The 16173-nt window shown below is 41.0% G+C and overlaps 2 protein-coding genes across 2 annotated transcripts; one reads left to right on the top strand and one right to left on the bottom strand.

Annotated features, from left to right (window-relative positions):
• Positions 1 to 1526: 1526 nt before the first annotated feature.
• On the top strand, positions 1527 to 3279 carry LOC102193796 (transcription factor jun-D-like). Its single transcript, XM_005721068.2, has one exon. It carries the CDS (start codon positions 1831 to 1833, stop codon positions 2764 to 2766), a length of 936 nt encoding a protein of 311 aa, XP_005721125.1. The 5' UTR covers positions 1527 to 1830; the 3' UTR covers positions 2767 to 3279.
• Positions 3280 to 5296: 2017 nt separating this feature from the next.
• Positions 5297 to 13945, bottom strand: rab3aa (RAB3A, member RAS oncogene family, a). The gene is made up of 5 exons (XM_005721067.1): positions 13848 to 13945; positions 10847 to 11071; positions 9087 to 9205; positions 8530 to 8654; positions 5297 to 6962 (listed from the first exon to the last, which is right to left on the bottom strand). Exons 1-5 carry the CDS (start codon positions 13848 to 13850, stop codon positions 6772 to 6774), a joined length of 663 nt encoding a protein of 220 aa, XP_005721124.1. The 5' UTR covers positions 13851 to 13945; the 3' UTR covers positions 5297 to 6771.
• Positions 13946 to 16173: the final 2228 nt, after the last annotated feature.

The raw sequence follows: 16173 nt of genomic DNA, 5'->3' as shown, positions 1-16173 counted from the left end.
CCCAAGTCCCCAAGTGAACATTTAACCCCCAACCAGCTGCTCCGGTGGAGCTGCTCAGACGCACGGTGAGTGGAACAAGGTGTTGCAGAGCCTTTCTCCCCAGAGAGTCAAAGTCAAAGGACACTTCTCCGTGACTTACACAACCTCTGACACGGCCTGTTTACCTGAGTGTAGAGGACAAGCTTTCTTCTCAGTTTGTTGTTAGAAAGTCACGGCTAATCTAATTTTGCCTTGCAGGAACAGCCCTTCTTTTTTCATTCTCGGTACACTGTGCGGTCCACACCCCTGGGTTGCGAAATGACTCACACATTCTGGACACTGCATCCTGTGTGGCTGGCACAATGAAGAAAATGCGCTCTCCATCGGTGTTGGAAACATTATAAAGTGAATGCTTCACAAGATGTATCTCATTCATGTTACTGGCGCTGTGGCTACAGTCTCCATATCAAACACCCACACGCACAGGACACCTCCACAGACCTCCTACACAACCTGCACTGCAGTCGCTACCCCGCCCCTCCCTCTCTCCTTCTCCCGCCTCAACTCATTCACCTTTCTCTCAGTCTTGCCTGCGTCACTCACCGTGTCTCTGTTGCCACGGAAACTAACGATGCCCTCTCTGCTCTGGTGCTGATGCAGGCGGGCTGTTGACGTCACCGCTGAGCGGTGGGCGGAATAACAATGTTTTGCTCGACCGCAGGGTCTCAACTCGCTGATATACTGTACTGCAAGGATGCTGTATTTGTCTCTCGTACATCTCTCTGTTTATCCCACTCTGCTCTGTGAGGCTGTGAGGGTCTAAAGTACATTCGCCAGCCATATGAGTCATTTCATGCGGGTAAAAAAAAGGAAAAATAATATTATAATTGCAAAGTAGCTGCACGCATTTTTGTTGAACAAATACATTCGGCTTTGGAGACCTCAGAAAAATACCCTACATAGAGTTTGTTTTCCAGCAGCCACTGATGGACATGTAAGGGCATTAACATTTCCACAAGTTACTTTCAATCACAGTGCACACTGGTTTCCTCCATTTACTTTCAACGTTTCCTTCCCTTTTCTCGTTTATGCTCAGTTTAACCAGGAACACCATGAGACATAATGCCTCATCTTAAGTCTGGTTTATATGAAAGTTAACCGTGATCTCTGAGCCTTTAATCAGGTCTAATCAGAGTGTGATGAATAAATAACGCTGTAATCTGAATTTGAACTTTAACCAACACAACGAGATAGCAAGCCTGCTGTGCTTCCACTTTTCTATTCATTTTCATCTATTAAAAACCTTCTTTTGACTGAGTTGGAGGAACATTTTCAGCAGAGCCTGCTGCGCTCTTCTCCCTTTCCTTGGCCTTCGCCTCTCACACCTTCCCCGCCCAGTCTCTGCTCACTTCTGGCGACCCTGAGCTTTTTTATGCTATGACATCAAACCACAATGCATTGCACTGTTTGGAGTTTACCTAATGTCTCCATGGCGATAAAGGCCGGCTCTGCCCCTTATTCAAATTGAACCGGAAACCAACGTCATTTTGGGCCAATCTCCGCGCTCTGGAGTGACATAATGGAATTTTTAGGGCTAGAAAGCGAGCAAGGTCTGGCGCTGCGCATAGCAGTCGTGCCATCGGGAAAAGACCATATCATATAGAGGCACATCAGAGCCCCAACAGGCACAACAGCTTAGTTGAAGTGGTCGACCGAGTGATAAGACGAGAAAGGAGATAAGGAGACCGGAATACACCAAGTAAGAGTCAGCTGATTTCCTCATGTTTGGATGTGACTGTTGAACAAACGTTAATGCCTAACGCTCAACACTCCCTCTCATGAGGGTGTAGAATGGAAACAAGCCTCTACACAGGCACCGTGGTGAATACTTCGAGGGTCTCCGGTATCTATTCCCAGAACACGATGATGAAGAAGGACATTAATCTGAACCTAGACAATCAGAACTCCGAACTCAAATCTAACCCGCTCCGGGACGCAGACGGACTTCTCAACTCCTCAGACTTAGGACTCCTGAAACTAACCTCTCCGGACCTAGAGCGACTTATTATCCAGTCCAACGGTCTAGTCACCACCACCAACCCGACCTCCCAGTTCCTTTACCCAAAGTCAGCCAGTGACGAGCAGGAATTCGCGGAAGGTTTCGTAAAGGCACTGGAGGATCTTCACAAGCAGAACCAGCTGAGCGAGACGGGGTGCGTCTCTGTGGACAGGCTGGAGCTCCTCGGATCATCCAGCGCAGCAGGCTCTGCCAGCCTTCAGGCATCAGACCTCCCTGTGTACACTACGCTGAACGGCTACGCGGCCAGTCCGCTCGGAGCCACCACCATTAACTATTCCACGGACACCATTCCCTTCCCGCCGCCGCCGTCTCATTTGGCTACCGCGCAGCAACAGGCGGCCGCTGCGGCCGCTCTGTCACGACTCCAGTCTGTCGGCGCTTTGAAGGACGAACCTCAGACCGTGCCGGACATGCAGAGCTTCGGGGAGAGTCCTCCTCTGTCCCCCATCGACATGGACAACCAAGAGCGCATCAAGGCGGAGAGAAAGAAGCTGCGCAACAGGATAGCCGCCTCCAAATGTCGCAAGAGAAAGCTGGAGAGGATCTCTCGGCTGGAGGACAAGGTCAAGACCCTGAAAACGCAGAACACCGAGCTGGCATCCACAGCCAGCGTGCTCAGGGAGCAAGTGGCCCAGCTGAAGCAGAAGGTGATGAACCATGTTAGCAGCGGGTGCCAGCTTTTACCAAACCAGGTCCAGGCTTATTAATTCCAATAATGGTGCTCTTTAGTTGATGTTTATTACTGCTACAAATGTGGCCCGAGGATACAGGCCTGCATTATAAAGAACATTTGTGCCCCGTGTAACAGAAAATCCCTTTCACGAGACGCTTAACGCGAAGCCAGTGTGGATGCATCCTCACGGCTATGGTTGGGAAGCATAAACAGAGACGTTTACACGGAAGTGAACAGGCCTCGATAAGAGCTGCAGGTCAACTGGAAAACGAAAGCTGGTGGGGACTACAGCTTGCAGTGTTTTGCAGCAAACAGACTCACTTTGATGTCCTTATTCTGGGAAAGCCATGTAGCAAAGTGCAATTCACTGAACTGGTGTGGCACTTATTTGTGTGTAAGCTGGACAATCTCAACGTGGGCGCAACCAAAACACCGGGGTGTCACCAAGTGCTGTCATCCACTGTGTAATATAATGCCTTACTTGTTTACAAGCACTTAAAAATGACAAATATCTATATTTTATTTACTGAAACATTTCTTATTTTACATATGGTCTTATTTCATTGTTTTGGTTTTTTTTGGAAAAATGAACACTGCATGTCTTGTCGCTTCTGTGTACAGTAACCTTTGTACTTTCCTTTATGATGGCTACTCTTGTACTTCTACTTGCCAAACTTCCATGAATGTATGTGTATGTGCTGAGAAACTCCATGTATCATGTGTAATGAACGAGTCTACAAGACATTATTAAATTCACTACATTACTACAGCTCAAACGTTTTGTTTCTTAATAAGAAGACAGCCTGCTGATAACAGTTTAAAGGACTTACACGACATCTTTTCTACATATCTCTTTTTGCACAGTTGACACTGTGGGTGTTGTATTAAGTGCTGTAGAGAAGCCGAATCAAACCATAGATGGTCAAACAACTCAAAGGGCAGAAATGAACACATCATTGTAGTATTGTGCCCTCTGCTGGGCACAGTACAACTTACTCTAAACCATTTCTGAGCCATCACATGTGCACTTCTTGTAAATCACCCACACTTTGGGAGAGGTTGTTGAATCCACACAGAACTCCAGCTTTGAGAAGTTGTTTATTGATTCCTTATTTTTAGTAAACCTGGCATTACACAGTTACAGCACAATTCACATTCCTAATGCCTGACGGGCAGAAAGTTCCTATTTACACAGGTTATATGTAACAGGGTGAGGAAAGAGGAGGAGGAGCTGGACGGGAGGATGTGTTTTCCTAAGTTATTAGCAAGTTTACAACTGCAGTAAGATACACTAACCAAAATTAAAAAAGAAAAAAAAAAAAAAGGACAAATGTGATAAGAATCACTTTTTAATCAAGTGTTCAGCATATTCACTTTATTCCCAAAACACTTTTGATGTTTGGAGCTGCTGCACAGAGTAGAAAAACTACCAGACAGGTTTGATAGCACAAGTCCAACAAGCAATGTTTTTGGCTTTAAACACATCATCAAGACCCTTTTTATAGAAACTGTACATTCAAACGCCCGAGTACAGTGCTCAAAAACTTTCAGCGAGGCTTCACTGTGCTGACGATGGTCAAAAAACACAAAACAAAAACAAAACTGTTCTATGCTCAGCCTAGCCTTAAAAGTTACATAACTGATATCAAAAGACAAACAAACTTCCCACCAAAGTCATGTGGACATGAGCAGAGGTTTTACACTGGAATGTTTAACTTTCCTCTCGAGGAATCATCTTAAGCTTTGTACACTGTGCACTGTAAACACACTGTCATCTAAAAGCTGGGACAGTTTAGCGATTGAATACTACTGAACATCTCTTAAAAAGTCGAGTGCAGAACACAATGCGTAATCTAGGAAGAATACTACAAATAAATTAAGTTATAAATAATACAAAATAAATAATTCATGTGATGAAGCTATGTCTTCGCATGCCTCAGCATATGTCTGAATGCACGACTTACAGGTTTGCACTAAATACACAAGCAAACAAATCCCTTAACCTGAGCCTCACAGAAAGAAAGGGAGAAATAAGAGTCACAATTTAACATGCTCAAAAACATCATATTCTGTCAAAAATAAATACGTAAAGACATAAATATCATCTACAAAGACATAAGAGGCTTCCTGGATATGGCAGGACTGTGCTGCACCAGTGCTCACACTGAATCACATGCCTTTCTAGTGAGTGCACGCTGCACATTGTACGCATTGAATGAAAGTAATACAATGTGCAGGGGCCTGTGGGCTTAACATCTGAAACCTTTAGCCCCACCGGGTACCTCCAAGTATCTTAACTGCATGATAGGTGGGATTTCAAATCAGACAACAGCTCATACAGATAACCATCCAGTCAACCAGAATCCATTAAGAACATCAACGACATGCACCTCTTACTACGGCACAGGAATGAATCCAATATCCAAAATCATTCTCACTTTAATATATTATATATGCATTTCACCTTTAAAACATTTATACACTCTTCAGTTAGCGAAATAGATCCTGTATCCTTTTATTTTGTCTTGTGTTAAAAAGCAGCAGTAACAAAAAAGGTTAAAAAAAAAAAAAAAAAAAAGAGGCTCTGTTGCTTTTTTTTTTTTTTTTAACGCCGCATTAACATACTCTCTGAGTCTGCTAATAAACATCTGTTTAAAATTTCTGAGACAGGCCTCAAAGTAATTATATATCTACACTCATAGAATAAAGAAATGCACTTCTATTACTACCACTTATTTTCAAAGTTAACATATTTCATAACAAAACTAAAACTGACACACTGTACGCCTATGAAAAGTTTGCACCCAGGTGTTTCCAGTGTTGTAATGGTGAAGTGGTAAAGACTTGGTAGGAGAACAATAGGCTCCTGATTCTCTGTCACGGTGCTGAGTACAAGCCAGCCGAGAGTTATTACAGAACAGTAAGAAGTTGACACATGTGCACACTAGCTTAAGTCATGGGCTTCTTTTTTAAAGTTGTACAACCACGGTTCCTATGGTGGCATGCGCATCTTCTACATTAGTCAGCTATACCTGACCATATGATCAAATTCAGAAATGCCTATACCTGCATCTTTTAAGGTGGAATGCACAGGTTCTCTTAAGTGATGTACGAATTTCAACCAGATTAAGCGTCCTGTTAATCTTGGATGCAAAATGTTATCAAAGTAAATGAGTCGTACCTTTTCTGTTGACTTTTGTTTTGTTATGAACTACATTGGGGATAAATAAAGTCTTTCTGATTCTGATCTGATTTAGTATAAAATCTCCCTAAACAACAGGATCAGTGCATTTTTAGACTCCATGAGCATAGATGTCTTGATTGGTTGAGTGATATGCACAACTTGCTATTTTTCCACTAATTCCCTAAATTAAAGAGAGAAACGAGCTCTCAAACAACCCTGTAAGGACACCAAACTAAAACACAACTATGACAAGATGATTTCACATGCTCAAAACCACACCTGACCAATTGAAAAACAAAAAAAAACATCAACCAACACAGCAACAAACATATTTTCAGTGGAAATAAATGTCGAAGAATTGCCAAATGATTGGTATCTATTTAGGTCTGAGGCATTGGTGCTGAATGGGAGTGGAGGAGAATACTGCTCCTTCACAACCTTTTAGAGTTCAACCCAATCACAGACACATTAAAAATAAGGAATGATGTAGTCTTAGCCTGACTGGCCTTTTGCAATTCTGTTATAGTGCGTGTGCAGCTATTGAAGACTTTTTACGATGGTAACCATGTTAAATGTTCTTTACCCCTCTGACCAAATATGCATAATCTCATAATTTCTGTACTACTGACAACAAAAACTTTAAGAACACCACATCTTTGGGGGGGACTGGCTGATGTGGACAGTAGTTGTGGTGTAGTGAGAGGGGTGGAGAACTGAAGAGCCATCTTACGTCTGTCTCTATGTATGGCAGTTTCTGTGTGTGGTATGAAAACAAACAAAAAGAAAGCAAAACTCAAAAATAAAACCCAACAAGGTGTGTGGATCTCATGACAGCAGACGTGTGTGTAGCTGTGTTCAACAAGCACAATCCTGATGGGACCTCTGAGGCTGCTCGCTGAGCTGTGGCCCCTGTTTAGCTCCGGTGATGGTGGGGTCGTTGTTATCCAGACTCTCTGCCATCCTCTCACAGATGATGTCCACGAGCCGCTCGAATGTCTGCTTCACGTTAATGTTGTCTTTAGCGCTTGCTTCAAAGTACTCAAAACCTGGCAGAAGGGGTGACAGAGACAGATGCGCTGTGGTTACACTTATTGTTTCAATGTGCAGCTTATCCTCTTAACCCAGTGATCTCATCGTGGCAAGACATATCAAGACTAGTCAGGCAGGCAGCTCAAGTCTGATGACATTTTCCTTTATATCAGAGGACTGAAGAGATTTTAAAACCTGTCTCCCTTTGACTGGTGGTCTGAGATCGAACCAAATAGTCTAAGAGTATAAAAAAACATCCTTCTCAAAGCTGCAGCTACTTAGCTTCTTTGTGCATTTCCATGTTTGTAATTTCTTAAGTTCTGATGATCTGATCTCTGTTAAACTTCAGATATCTTGTGTAATGCTCATGTTAGCAGTTCACTTTTGCTTAATTCCCTTTAATTTAGAGTTACAGTACTGTGCACAAGTCTTCAGCCACCCCTCATTTCTTTATGTTTTGCAAGGATAGTGGGAAACATGCAAAAATACACAAAAAAAGTATATAAAGGCAAAAAACAGAGTTCTCCAGGCTTCTTGAAGGACATTCAGAGCTTATCTTTGGATGTTGGCTGCTTTTGTTCTGTTATCTGTCAAGATGATCCCACAATGCTTCAGTATTTTTGAGGTCTGGGCTCTGGGGAGGTCAATTAATGACCAACAGTGTACTTGTTCTTGTGTATTTTGGCACACCATGGCATTTTATAACATGTTTTCCTTCCTTAAGAATGGCTTCTTGACAGCTGCCCTTCCATTGAGACCATTTCTGATGAGGCTTTAATAAAAGGCAGCTCGATCAACTGGAAGGTCAGATGCATCTCTTAAGTCCTGTGTTAGGTCTGTGTTGATTTTCCTATTTTTAACAACATAATCAAGGATATGATTTACCTGCTGTAGACATTTTAGGCCTGCTACATCTTCTTGGGTCCTCCACTTGTCCAGTTTTCTCAAAACATTTTTTGACACACTGAACATCACCTTGTTGGTGAAAAAAACTATTTTATGTCTGTCAAATTGGCAGTTTTCATAGATTCAGCTAAAGAAATGGTGACAGATGATGTGTTTCTCCAACAGCCTGCTAGTAACAAAGTGCCTGTCCAAAGAAAAACTCAGAAAGCCTTGAGGACTGTTGTTCAAGAGCACTCTAAACATTATAAGCAAGTCTGGCTCCTTGTATAAACAAGTGAGGAGTGGCTCAAGACTTTTGCACAGCACTGTATTATACTACTACTCTTACAACCTCTCATCCCACTTAAAACATTGTCTGTAATGTTTTATGATGGCTGTGATGAAGGCCACAAGCCCAAACACACATCAAACGATAACATTTCTCTGTAAGAGCTGCTGCAGCTTTAACGTTCTCCAAACATCAGTTTCACGCACAAATGAAACGATGCAGTGAAGAGGACATTAAACAGATATTAAGCATTATGTTTGCTCCCATAACGACAAACTCGCAAACAAACAGCCTAATCAAAACTTGGCCATCGGAATAAACGCAAATATTCCTGGAAACGGGAGATGCACACCCAGAGTGATGCAACACCACACACAGTGTCCAGTTTTCATTCTGACCAAATGACTTACCCAGCTGTTCTGACAGCTGCCGGCCCCTCTCTGCAGCCACCACTCGCTCATCTTCCATATCACACTTGTTCCCCACCAACAGGACCTGAGCGTTGTCCCACGAGTATGTCTTGATCTGGGTCGACCTGTTTGCAAAAACAGGATGGTTTAATGTTCTGATTCACAGAATCTCACAAGCATTTTTTGACATTAAAGCAATTTAATCAGAAAATATTTTGACGCATCCCTTCAGCACAGAGCTGTGTGGATCTGAGAAGAAAACTATCTAACATACGATCTGCTGCGTTTCTTTCTCGTTCAGCAGTGACATACACTTCTTCCATCTGTGTTGCAAACACAGAGTTAGAAAAACCAACGGTTATTTTTAACATCACTGTGCATTTGTTTGCCGATTTCAATAATGACCTACTGTAGTCTAATGATGTATTAGACTATCTCCATGTAGTGGAACCACAGCTGTACGTCTCAAAAAGGAAAGCTGGGCGAAATTAAGAGAAAATAAGATTGCAGCTTAATGAGTCACCACTCTCACAGACAGACAATCAGCCGTCCCTCACCAGTCTTGCACAGCGTTGAAGGATTCCTCATTGGTAATGTCATACATGAGGATGAAGCCCATGGCACCCCTGTAGTAGGCTGTGGTGATTGTCCTGTAGCGCTCCTGCCCAGCAGTGTCCTACATTCAGAGACATTTTTGAGAATATGCAGGATTATTGTGAGCAGAGGACAAAGAACACTGACGAGGCACCTGCAATGGATTTGTGGCTGTGCAAGAGTCTCCAAACTCCCATGAGCATTACACATTCTTGTGGTGTTTCATGTAATGAGTACTTGGTTCCAGTGTCAGGCTTTATGGCTCGTATTAAGTACCCTTCAAGGGTTTACACAACAAATAAAATGAATCTAGGCACAGAAGAGGCCAGTTCTGGTACTGATTAGCGACATACGATAAGTCAGACTCCACTGTCACTAATACGATGGGCAGGAAAAATCTGTATTTTAATAAGCAATAAGGTAAAAGGGAAATTCATGATAACTCTGAATATGATGAAATCTAATTTGTTTGCCAGTTTGAAAAGCTGGAGGAATTCATGTTTAGTGTTAGCTGGCAACGTTCTCAAAATGGATTTCTCATTTTGCACATTTCAAAGTATCAAGCTGCAAAGTCAAAGTCAAGTCAAAGTCAAAGTCAACTTTATTGTCAATTCTGCCACATGTACAGGACATACAGAGAATAGAAACTTCGTTACTCTCAATCCCTAGATAAAATAGAAAAAATAGAAAATGCATGCATGTGAGCATGCTAGGATCTGATTGGCTCAGGCAGTGAGTGTGAGCCGCCGCTCAGGTGTCAACGTTCTCTTAATTATAGTGAAACTACACAATGATGAACCAACTATGTGTGAGGCCTTGAGGCGGACTTCAAACAAGTATAACAAGTACGCTTACGGTAAGTGCTGTCTCCATCTGTCCATGAGTATAATTAGTCAGATAAATAGACTTCCTTTAACTTTGAGAAACTGGATTTGCAATCTGCTGTTGTTTTATATAGAATAACAATCATGTAAAAATATGAGTGCAAGTGTGTGCAGCAGTCATATGGACTTAAACCACTAAAAAAATAAAATAAAATGATAAACATGCACGCACTGCAGGCTGCATTTGGTTCAATTTAATTAGCTCTCCAGCTGTCCAACTCCACTGCAGCATAAGAAAATCTTGATTTCAGTTTGAACATTTAAAAATTATGTAATGTAGTGGAACTTATATTATAGTGCCTACTGCAAGTCTCACTCACACTATCACGCATACATTCACAACTCAATTAAATTCAATTTTATATACATGTGGAGCTCCAAATCATAACAACAACAGAAAAACCCAACAATCAAACTACATCCTATGAGCAAGCGCTTGGTGATAGCGCAAAAGAAAAGCTCCCTTTTACTAGGAAGACCTTGTGGTTCAGCTTCTTGCTCAAGGATACTTCATTACATGGAATGGAGAAGCTGGGGATCAATCAGTGACTGGCAGACACCTTTCACCAGTTACCCTCATTTCCCACATTTATCGTTTTAAACCCAAAGATCTGCTTTGGTAACCACTACACCATCTGTACCTACAATCTCACCTCCTGAAGTTTCACAAGGAGCTACAGCGGTATGTCGGATACAGGTTATTACGTCAAAATGGGATTGTAGGAGATAGTAAGAACTTATAAAATTTGCTTTCATTTTCAATCAAACACTGACAGGAGTTAAGTGTGTTCCATAAAGACATACAAGTACTATTTTTGTGCTATTCGTTACATTCTCACCCATATCTGAAGCTTTATCCTCTTGTCATTCCTGTAGATGGTCTTGACCTTAAAGTCGATGCCCACAGTGCTGACAAAGGCTGGCGTGAATGAGTCATCTGCATAGCGGAAAAGGAAGGAAGTCTTTCCTACGCTGCTGTTGCCAATGATGAGGATTTTAAACATGTAATCAAAGTTTTGGTCCGTAGACTCCTTCTGCCCGTATGTGGCATTTGCAGACGCCATCTACGCAAGGATAAGGATAAGTAAGTTATAAAGAACAAAAGCTTGAGGAAACAGCGTGCAATGTTACTTTGCATGAAACAGCAGAAACACGTTACAGTATGCACAGTACAACAACTTAAAATACTGCAAACTACATTTGTGCAACCTGAAAAAACAGCAACAAATTTGTTGCAGATGTGTTGTATTTGTTATATTTACTTCCAGCAAATTTGCAGGCCATGTATTCGTGACAGTAACTCCTTAATTAAATAAACAATTCCTCTGCTGGTGGCTGAGAAACTTTATGGTTGGTGCAGTACCCATCAGAACATTTTTCCACCCACTATTCCCTCAGCCAGCAGATCAGAGCTTTACTAACCTGCAAAAAGACAGTTTAATTGTTTTATATACTCCTAGAATTATCTACAAGAGTAGAAAATTGTTTATTAGTACATTTATTTTGCATTATATTTACTGTAAATCTATATCAGAAAACTAATTAGTAACTAAGATAAGATAAGATAAGATAACCTTTATTAGTCCCACACGTGGGACTAATATATTTTTTGTAGTGAAATAAATACTGTGTCCACTCTTTAGACCAGGAGTGTCAAACATAATGCCTGGCCCTTTGGATGGCTTTCAAAATTGTGAAGCTGGATATAAATTCAAGACTTTTAACTGTATTTTCACAAGTTTTACAGCTTTTTCTACAAATAAAGAGGTCTCCCAGGGTGATTCATACGACACCAAAGCAATGAAGTTATAGATTTCTGTAGTTTTACAAGTTAACTTCTTATAATTTAAGCTCAAAGAGTCACACTGGCAGATTTCTTTCATTTACTATAGCAGCAATTCTTTCTCATGCAGAAAAACTGAAGCATACTTCTGAAACGGTGCTTCTTTTTCTTATATTAACATATCTGATTATATTAGCATATCTCTTTCTGTACACTGAGAGAAAGACACATTTCATTGCCCACATAAAAGCGAGCTGTATGTGGCCTCTGATGTAAAATGAGTTTGACATCCATGCTTTAGACTCTCTCCTGCAAGCTGTAGGTACTGTTGCTTGAAAGAGAAAGAGGAGAGTTTCTACCAGCCTTCAGCAAAATTTAGTAGAAATCTGTCAAATTGAAATATGCTGGCACATTAAAGAGCTTTTACTTTATTTTTTTCATTCAGATCACTGCGTAAAAGAAACCCTTAAACTATCTGATTAGATGGTCTGGTGAAAGACTTCTGATGGTATTAAAATGTGAAAATACTGACTGCAAGAAAAACTACAAATTAGTGAGGATTCAGGTGAACTCAGCCGATGGAAACACTGGGCCAATCAACATGGCCAGCAAGCACTTCCATCTAGCTACTGTTCTGTTGAATCCTGTTGAACATGTTGAATTCTATAATTTTCATGCATTTTCCAGTTAGTCTTTAGGTGGTGAAATATTCAGTTTTCTGGCTAAATTTTAACCAGATCAAACAGACAGGAAAAGCATCAGAAGAAAACTACAGACGCACAGAAAAGCCAAATCAATCTATATTACCCACAAACATCCTTTGAAGCCTCTTTTTTTTTCTAAACCAACATTTGTCTGAGTAAGGAAGTCAACAACTCAAAGGCACAGAGCTCTGAAATGCATGTACCACATAGAGATCAACTCTATTGCAGAAAGTACCTGAGCTCTGAAAATAATATGATGCAACAATTACGGCATCATGAACTCAATAAGATGTGCCTCATTTCATCGCATGCTGACATCTCTTGTGTATCAAGTGAGCCTTACAGCAGACAAATATGTTCTGAAAAGGAAATAGTCTAAAAATATAGCCATAAACTTGTGTAAGTTTCCAGCACTACAAGGATGGTCTGATAGAGGGTATTACTGCAATCTTACACGAGATCATAACTAAAAACAGCCTCATGCATACCCCTGATGGGGCTAGATAATGGCATTACGGTCTGTTGCGTGAGATTTTTAAGCTACTGCCTTGGATGTATCAGGACAGGAATGAAAACTGATGCCGTTTCGCTCAGATGCTGCGTCACATCCAGCCAAAAACAGATCAGAGACACGAGCGTTTCTACGTCATATCAACACAGGTTGGATAAGAAATGCACGCCTCCACTCCACACAGATAAGAGGCCGGAAGTACTAAGGCTTAGCAGGCTAAGCGTCAGCTAAACTGACTACCCTTTCCCATCCAAGGAGGGCTGGGACCTGCGCGAAGCGCTTGGCTGTACAGCCAATTATGGATGCCCGTATGGTGGGCCAGAATGTGCTTCGTAGGGCATTGTATTTTGGAAACGGCCCAAACAGTAGTGCCCTCTCACATCACGTCGCTAATTTAAATGGCTTGAACCACACCACCAATTAACACCGGATCTTAGCTCCGCTGAGAATAAGCCAGAAATTGACAGGTTGGTTCACTTTAGCTAGAGAAATACATGGTAACACTATAACGCGCTTTCATGCACCTTAGCCACCACGAAAGGTAACAAAGGGGATTAAAATAAATTAACGCATTGCGCATAAAACGGAGGTGTTTCTACAAATAATCTGAATTCGGCTACCTTTAATGCTAACACAACAGCCACCGTTACTAGTATTTATATGTGGCAGCAGGGGCTAGCTAAGCATCCCAGCTATGTCAAATGAAGGTTACTCCTCTTAATTTACGGCTAAACACGCTATCAAAATCTCAGACTATATAACCGATTTATAACCCACATGCTTTCTGCTGCTACTGTCACACTTGACAAGGCCTAGAAATAACAAAAAACGCAGGGATTTACCATGAAATGTGTTTTCTCTTCGGCTTTACTGCAGCGGCTAGCCCTGCTTTGCACCTGCAGTAGCTCTTACGCTCCTTGATTGGCTGCCTCCGGCATAAGCAGTTGCTAAGTGTAAGAATGATTGGCATGAGACTTGACCAATCAGAGAAGAGAAAAGACTTCAACATTGCCAGAGTGACCATACAGCGCTGCGTGCGTTTTCTTTCTTAAACTGGCCAAAAGAGAGGACAGGCTCTAATAAAACGAACTCGGAGAATTTGAGAGTTACATGAGAGTTAACATACATGCATAAACCATCCTGTAGCTTGATAAAGTTAAGTAAAACTCTACTCTAAGTACCACTGGGTATTCTGTGTCTCGAACTGATTAAAGTTTGGTGCAGTACTTAGGTAGGATAAAATACAGAAATAAATATTCATCTTATCACTCCTTGATGTATAGCATTGTGTTTCTTAATTTTTTTTATTACTACATTTTAATTGCAAGGTATAATACATATTTTGCACTAATCTCCAAAACTCAGCATTCAGTTCAATACATTCAATTAAAATTGATTAAATTTAGCTTTATTTACATGACACCAAATCACAACAATAGTTATCTCGTGGCGCTTTATATTGTAAGGCAACAAACCTACAATAAAAGAGAGAAAACCACAACAACCAAACGACCCCCATGACCAAGCACTTGGTGACATGAAAAACTTCCTTTTAACAGGAAGAAACCTCGAGCAGGACCAGGCTCCGTGAGGGGAAGGGAGTGAAGGGAGACAGAACAAAAGACAGGTTGTGAAAGAAAACTAGAGATGAATAATAATTAATGATAAATGCCAAGTGGTAGGGACTATCCAGGGTCACCTGATCCACTCCCTAACCATAAACTTTATCATAAAGGAAAGTTTGAAGCCTTATCTTAAAGGTCGAGAGGGTGTCTGTGAATCACCTAAATACATTACAAACTGGGAGCTGTTTCCACAGAAGAGGTACCTCTCAAACTACTTTTAAATATATTAAGAAGTAAGCCAGCAGTCCAAAAGTGAAGTGCTCTGTTGGGGTGATATGATACTATAAGGTCTTTGAGATAAGATGTCTTTAAATACAACCATTTATCATCTTAATCTGTTATCCACTTAAGGTGACACGAGGCTGGAGCTTTCACAGAGCGAGATCCACCCTTTGGAAATTAGAACTGAAAATAAAATTAGCATTGAACAATGTTTGTCTGCAGTGTCACGTAGAAACGCATTCTCTTTGGAGCTACTTTTAAAAAAGCAGTAATCAATACTCATTTCCTTTAAGTGATAAATGCATTTATGACTTGCTTTTCTCATAAAAGGAGAAAACGGGACATCACAAAGTGAAGAGCTTTTCCTTTATTGGCAAGGCATACAGTTCTAGTTGGACAGAGGGCTAACGCAGCCACAGTTAAACAGCAGAGTTGGATTGTCAAAGCTGCAGAGTTTCAGTTTATGACACACATTCATAAAAATCTCCACGCACAGAAATACTGGTCTTGGTTGGCTGTTGAGACTGTTCGACAACGTGACATCTTCACTAAGAGTCAAAGAGCTTTCAGATGAGCGCACGTACTCCGAGATCCTTTATGAACACGTGATGCGATCAGATCAGTGATGACAGAGGAAGACAGGCGATAGGACGTGATCCAGAAAACCCAGACGGAAATCTGTCACACAGCAATTTTTACATCAAGAGAAAAGTGAAAGTGAGTATTCGCTCATGTATAATGTTATATTAGAAGTGAAAAGGAAAAGTTTCTCACACATGAAGCCACGTGTGAGTATTAAAACCTTAGACTAAAAAAAAAGCTACTTGTCTGTCACATCGTTGCTGACAGGTAATACAGAAGCAATAAATAAACTGTACACAAAGTACTGTGAGGAAAAAGAACACTATGAATTAGTGACACACAGAGAGACACACACTGACTCTTTGCATGTTGTGCTGGTTATAATGTTGTTAAATAGTCCTTTGGTGTTGAAGGCATCTTTGAGAGTTGAGTCGTCGGCTACAGAAAGGATTGCACATGTTTTACTCCAGCATGTCAGTGACCAGAAAAAAATCCCAAGTTAAAAATAAGGCTTCAAAAAAACAAAAAAAAAGGAAGAAAGAAAGCTCAGTCACACATTTAAAACATAAGTTACACTGTTTCATGGTAATAAAAAAGTTTCTCGACAGGATGAGTTTGGTAAGTTCTCTGCATTACTTTCATAGTGTTTGAATCCGGCAGCTAATGTCACACATCTCAACAAAACACTTCTTTTGCACAGTCAATTAGTTCATTATAAAAAGGACCAAAGAAAAGAAAA

This window comes from Pundamilia nyererei, unplaced genomic scaffold (genome assembly GCF_000239375.1).
Source record: "Pundamilia nyererei isolate P.nyererei 1_Seehausen unplaced genomic scaffold, PunNye1.0 scaffold00004, whole genome shotgun sequence".
Taxonomy (NCBI): Eukaryota; Metazoa; Chordata; class Actinopteri; order Cichliformes; family Cichlidae; genus Pundamilia; species Pundamilia nyererei.
Note: the sequence above shows the minus strand (reverse complement) of the source record. Positions and strands in the feature narration are given on the sequence as shown.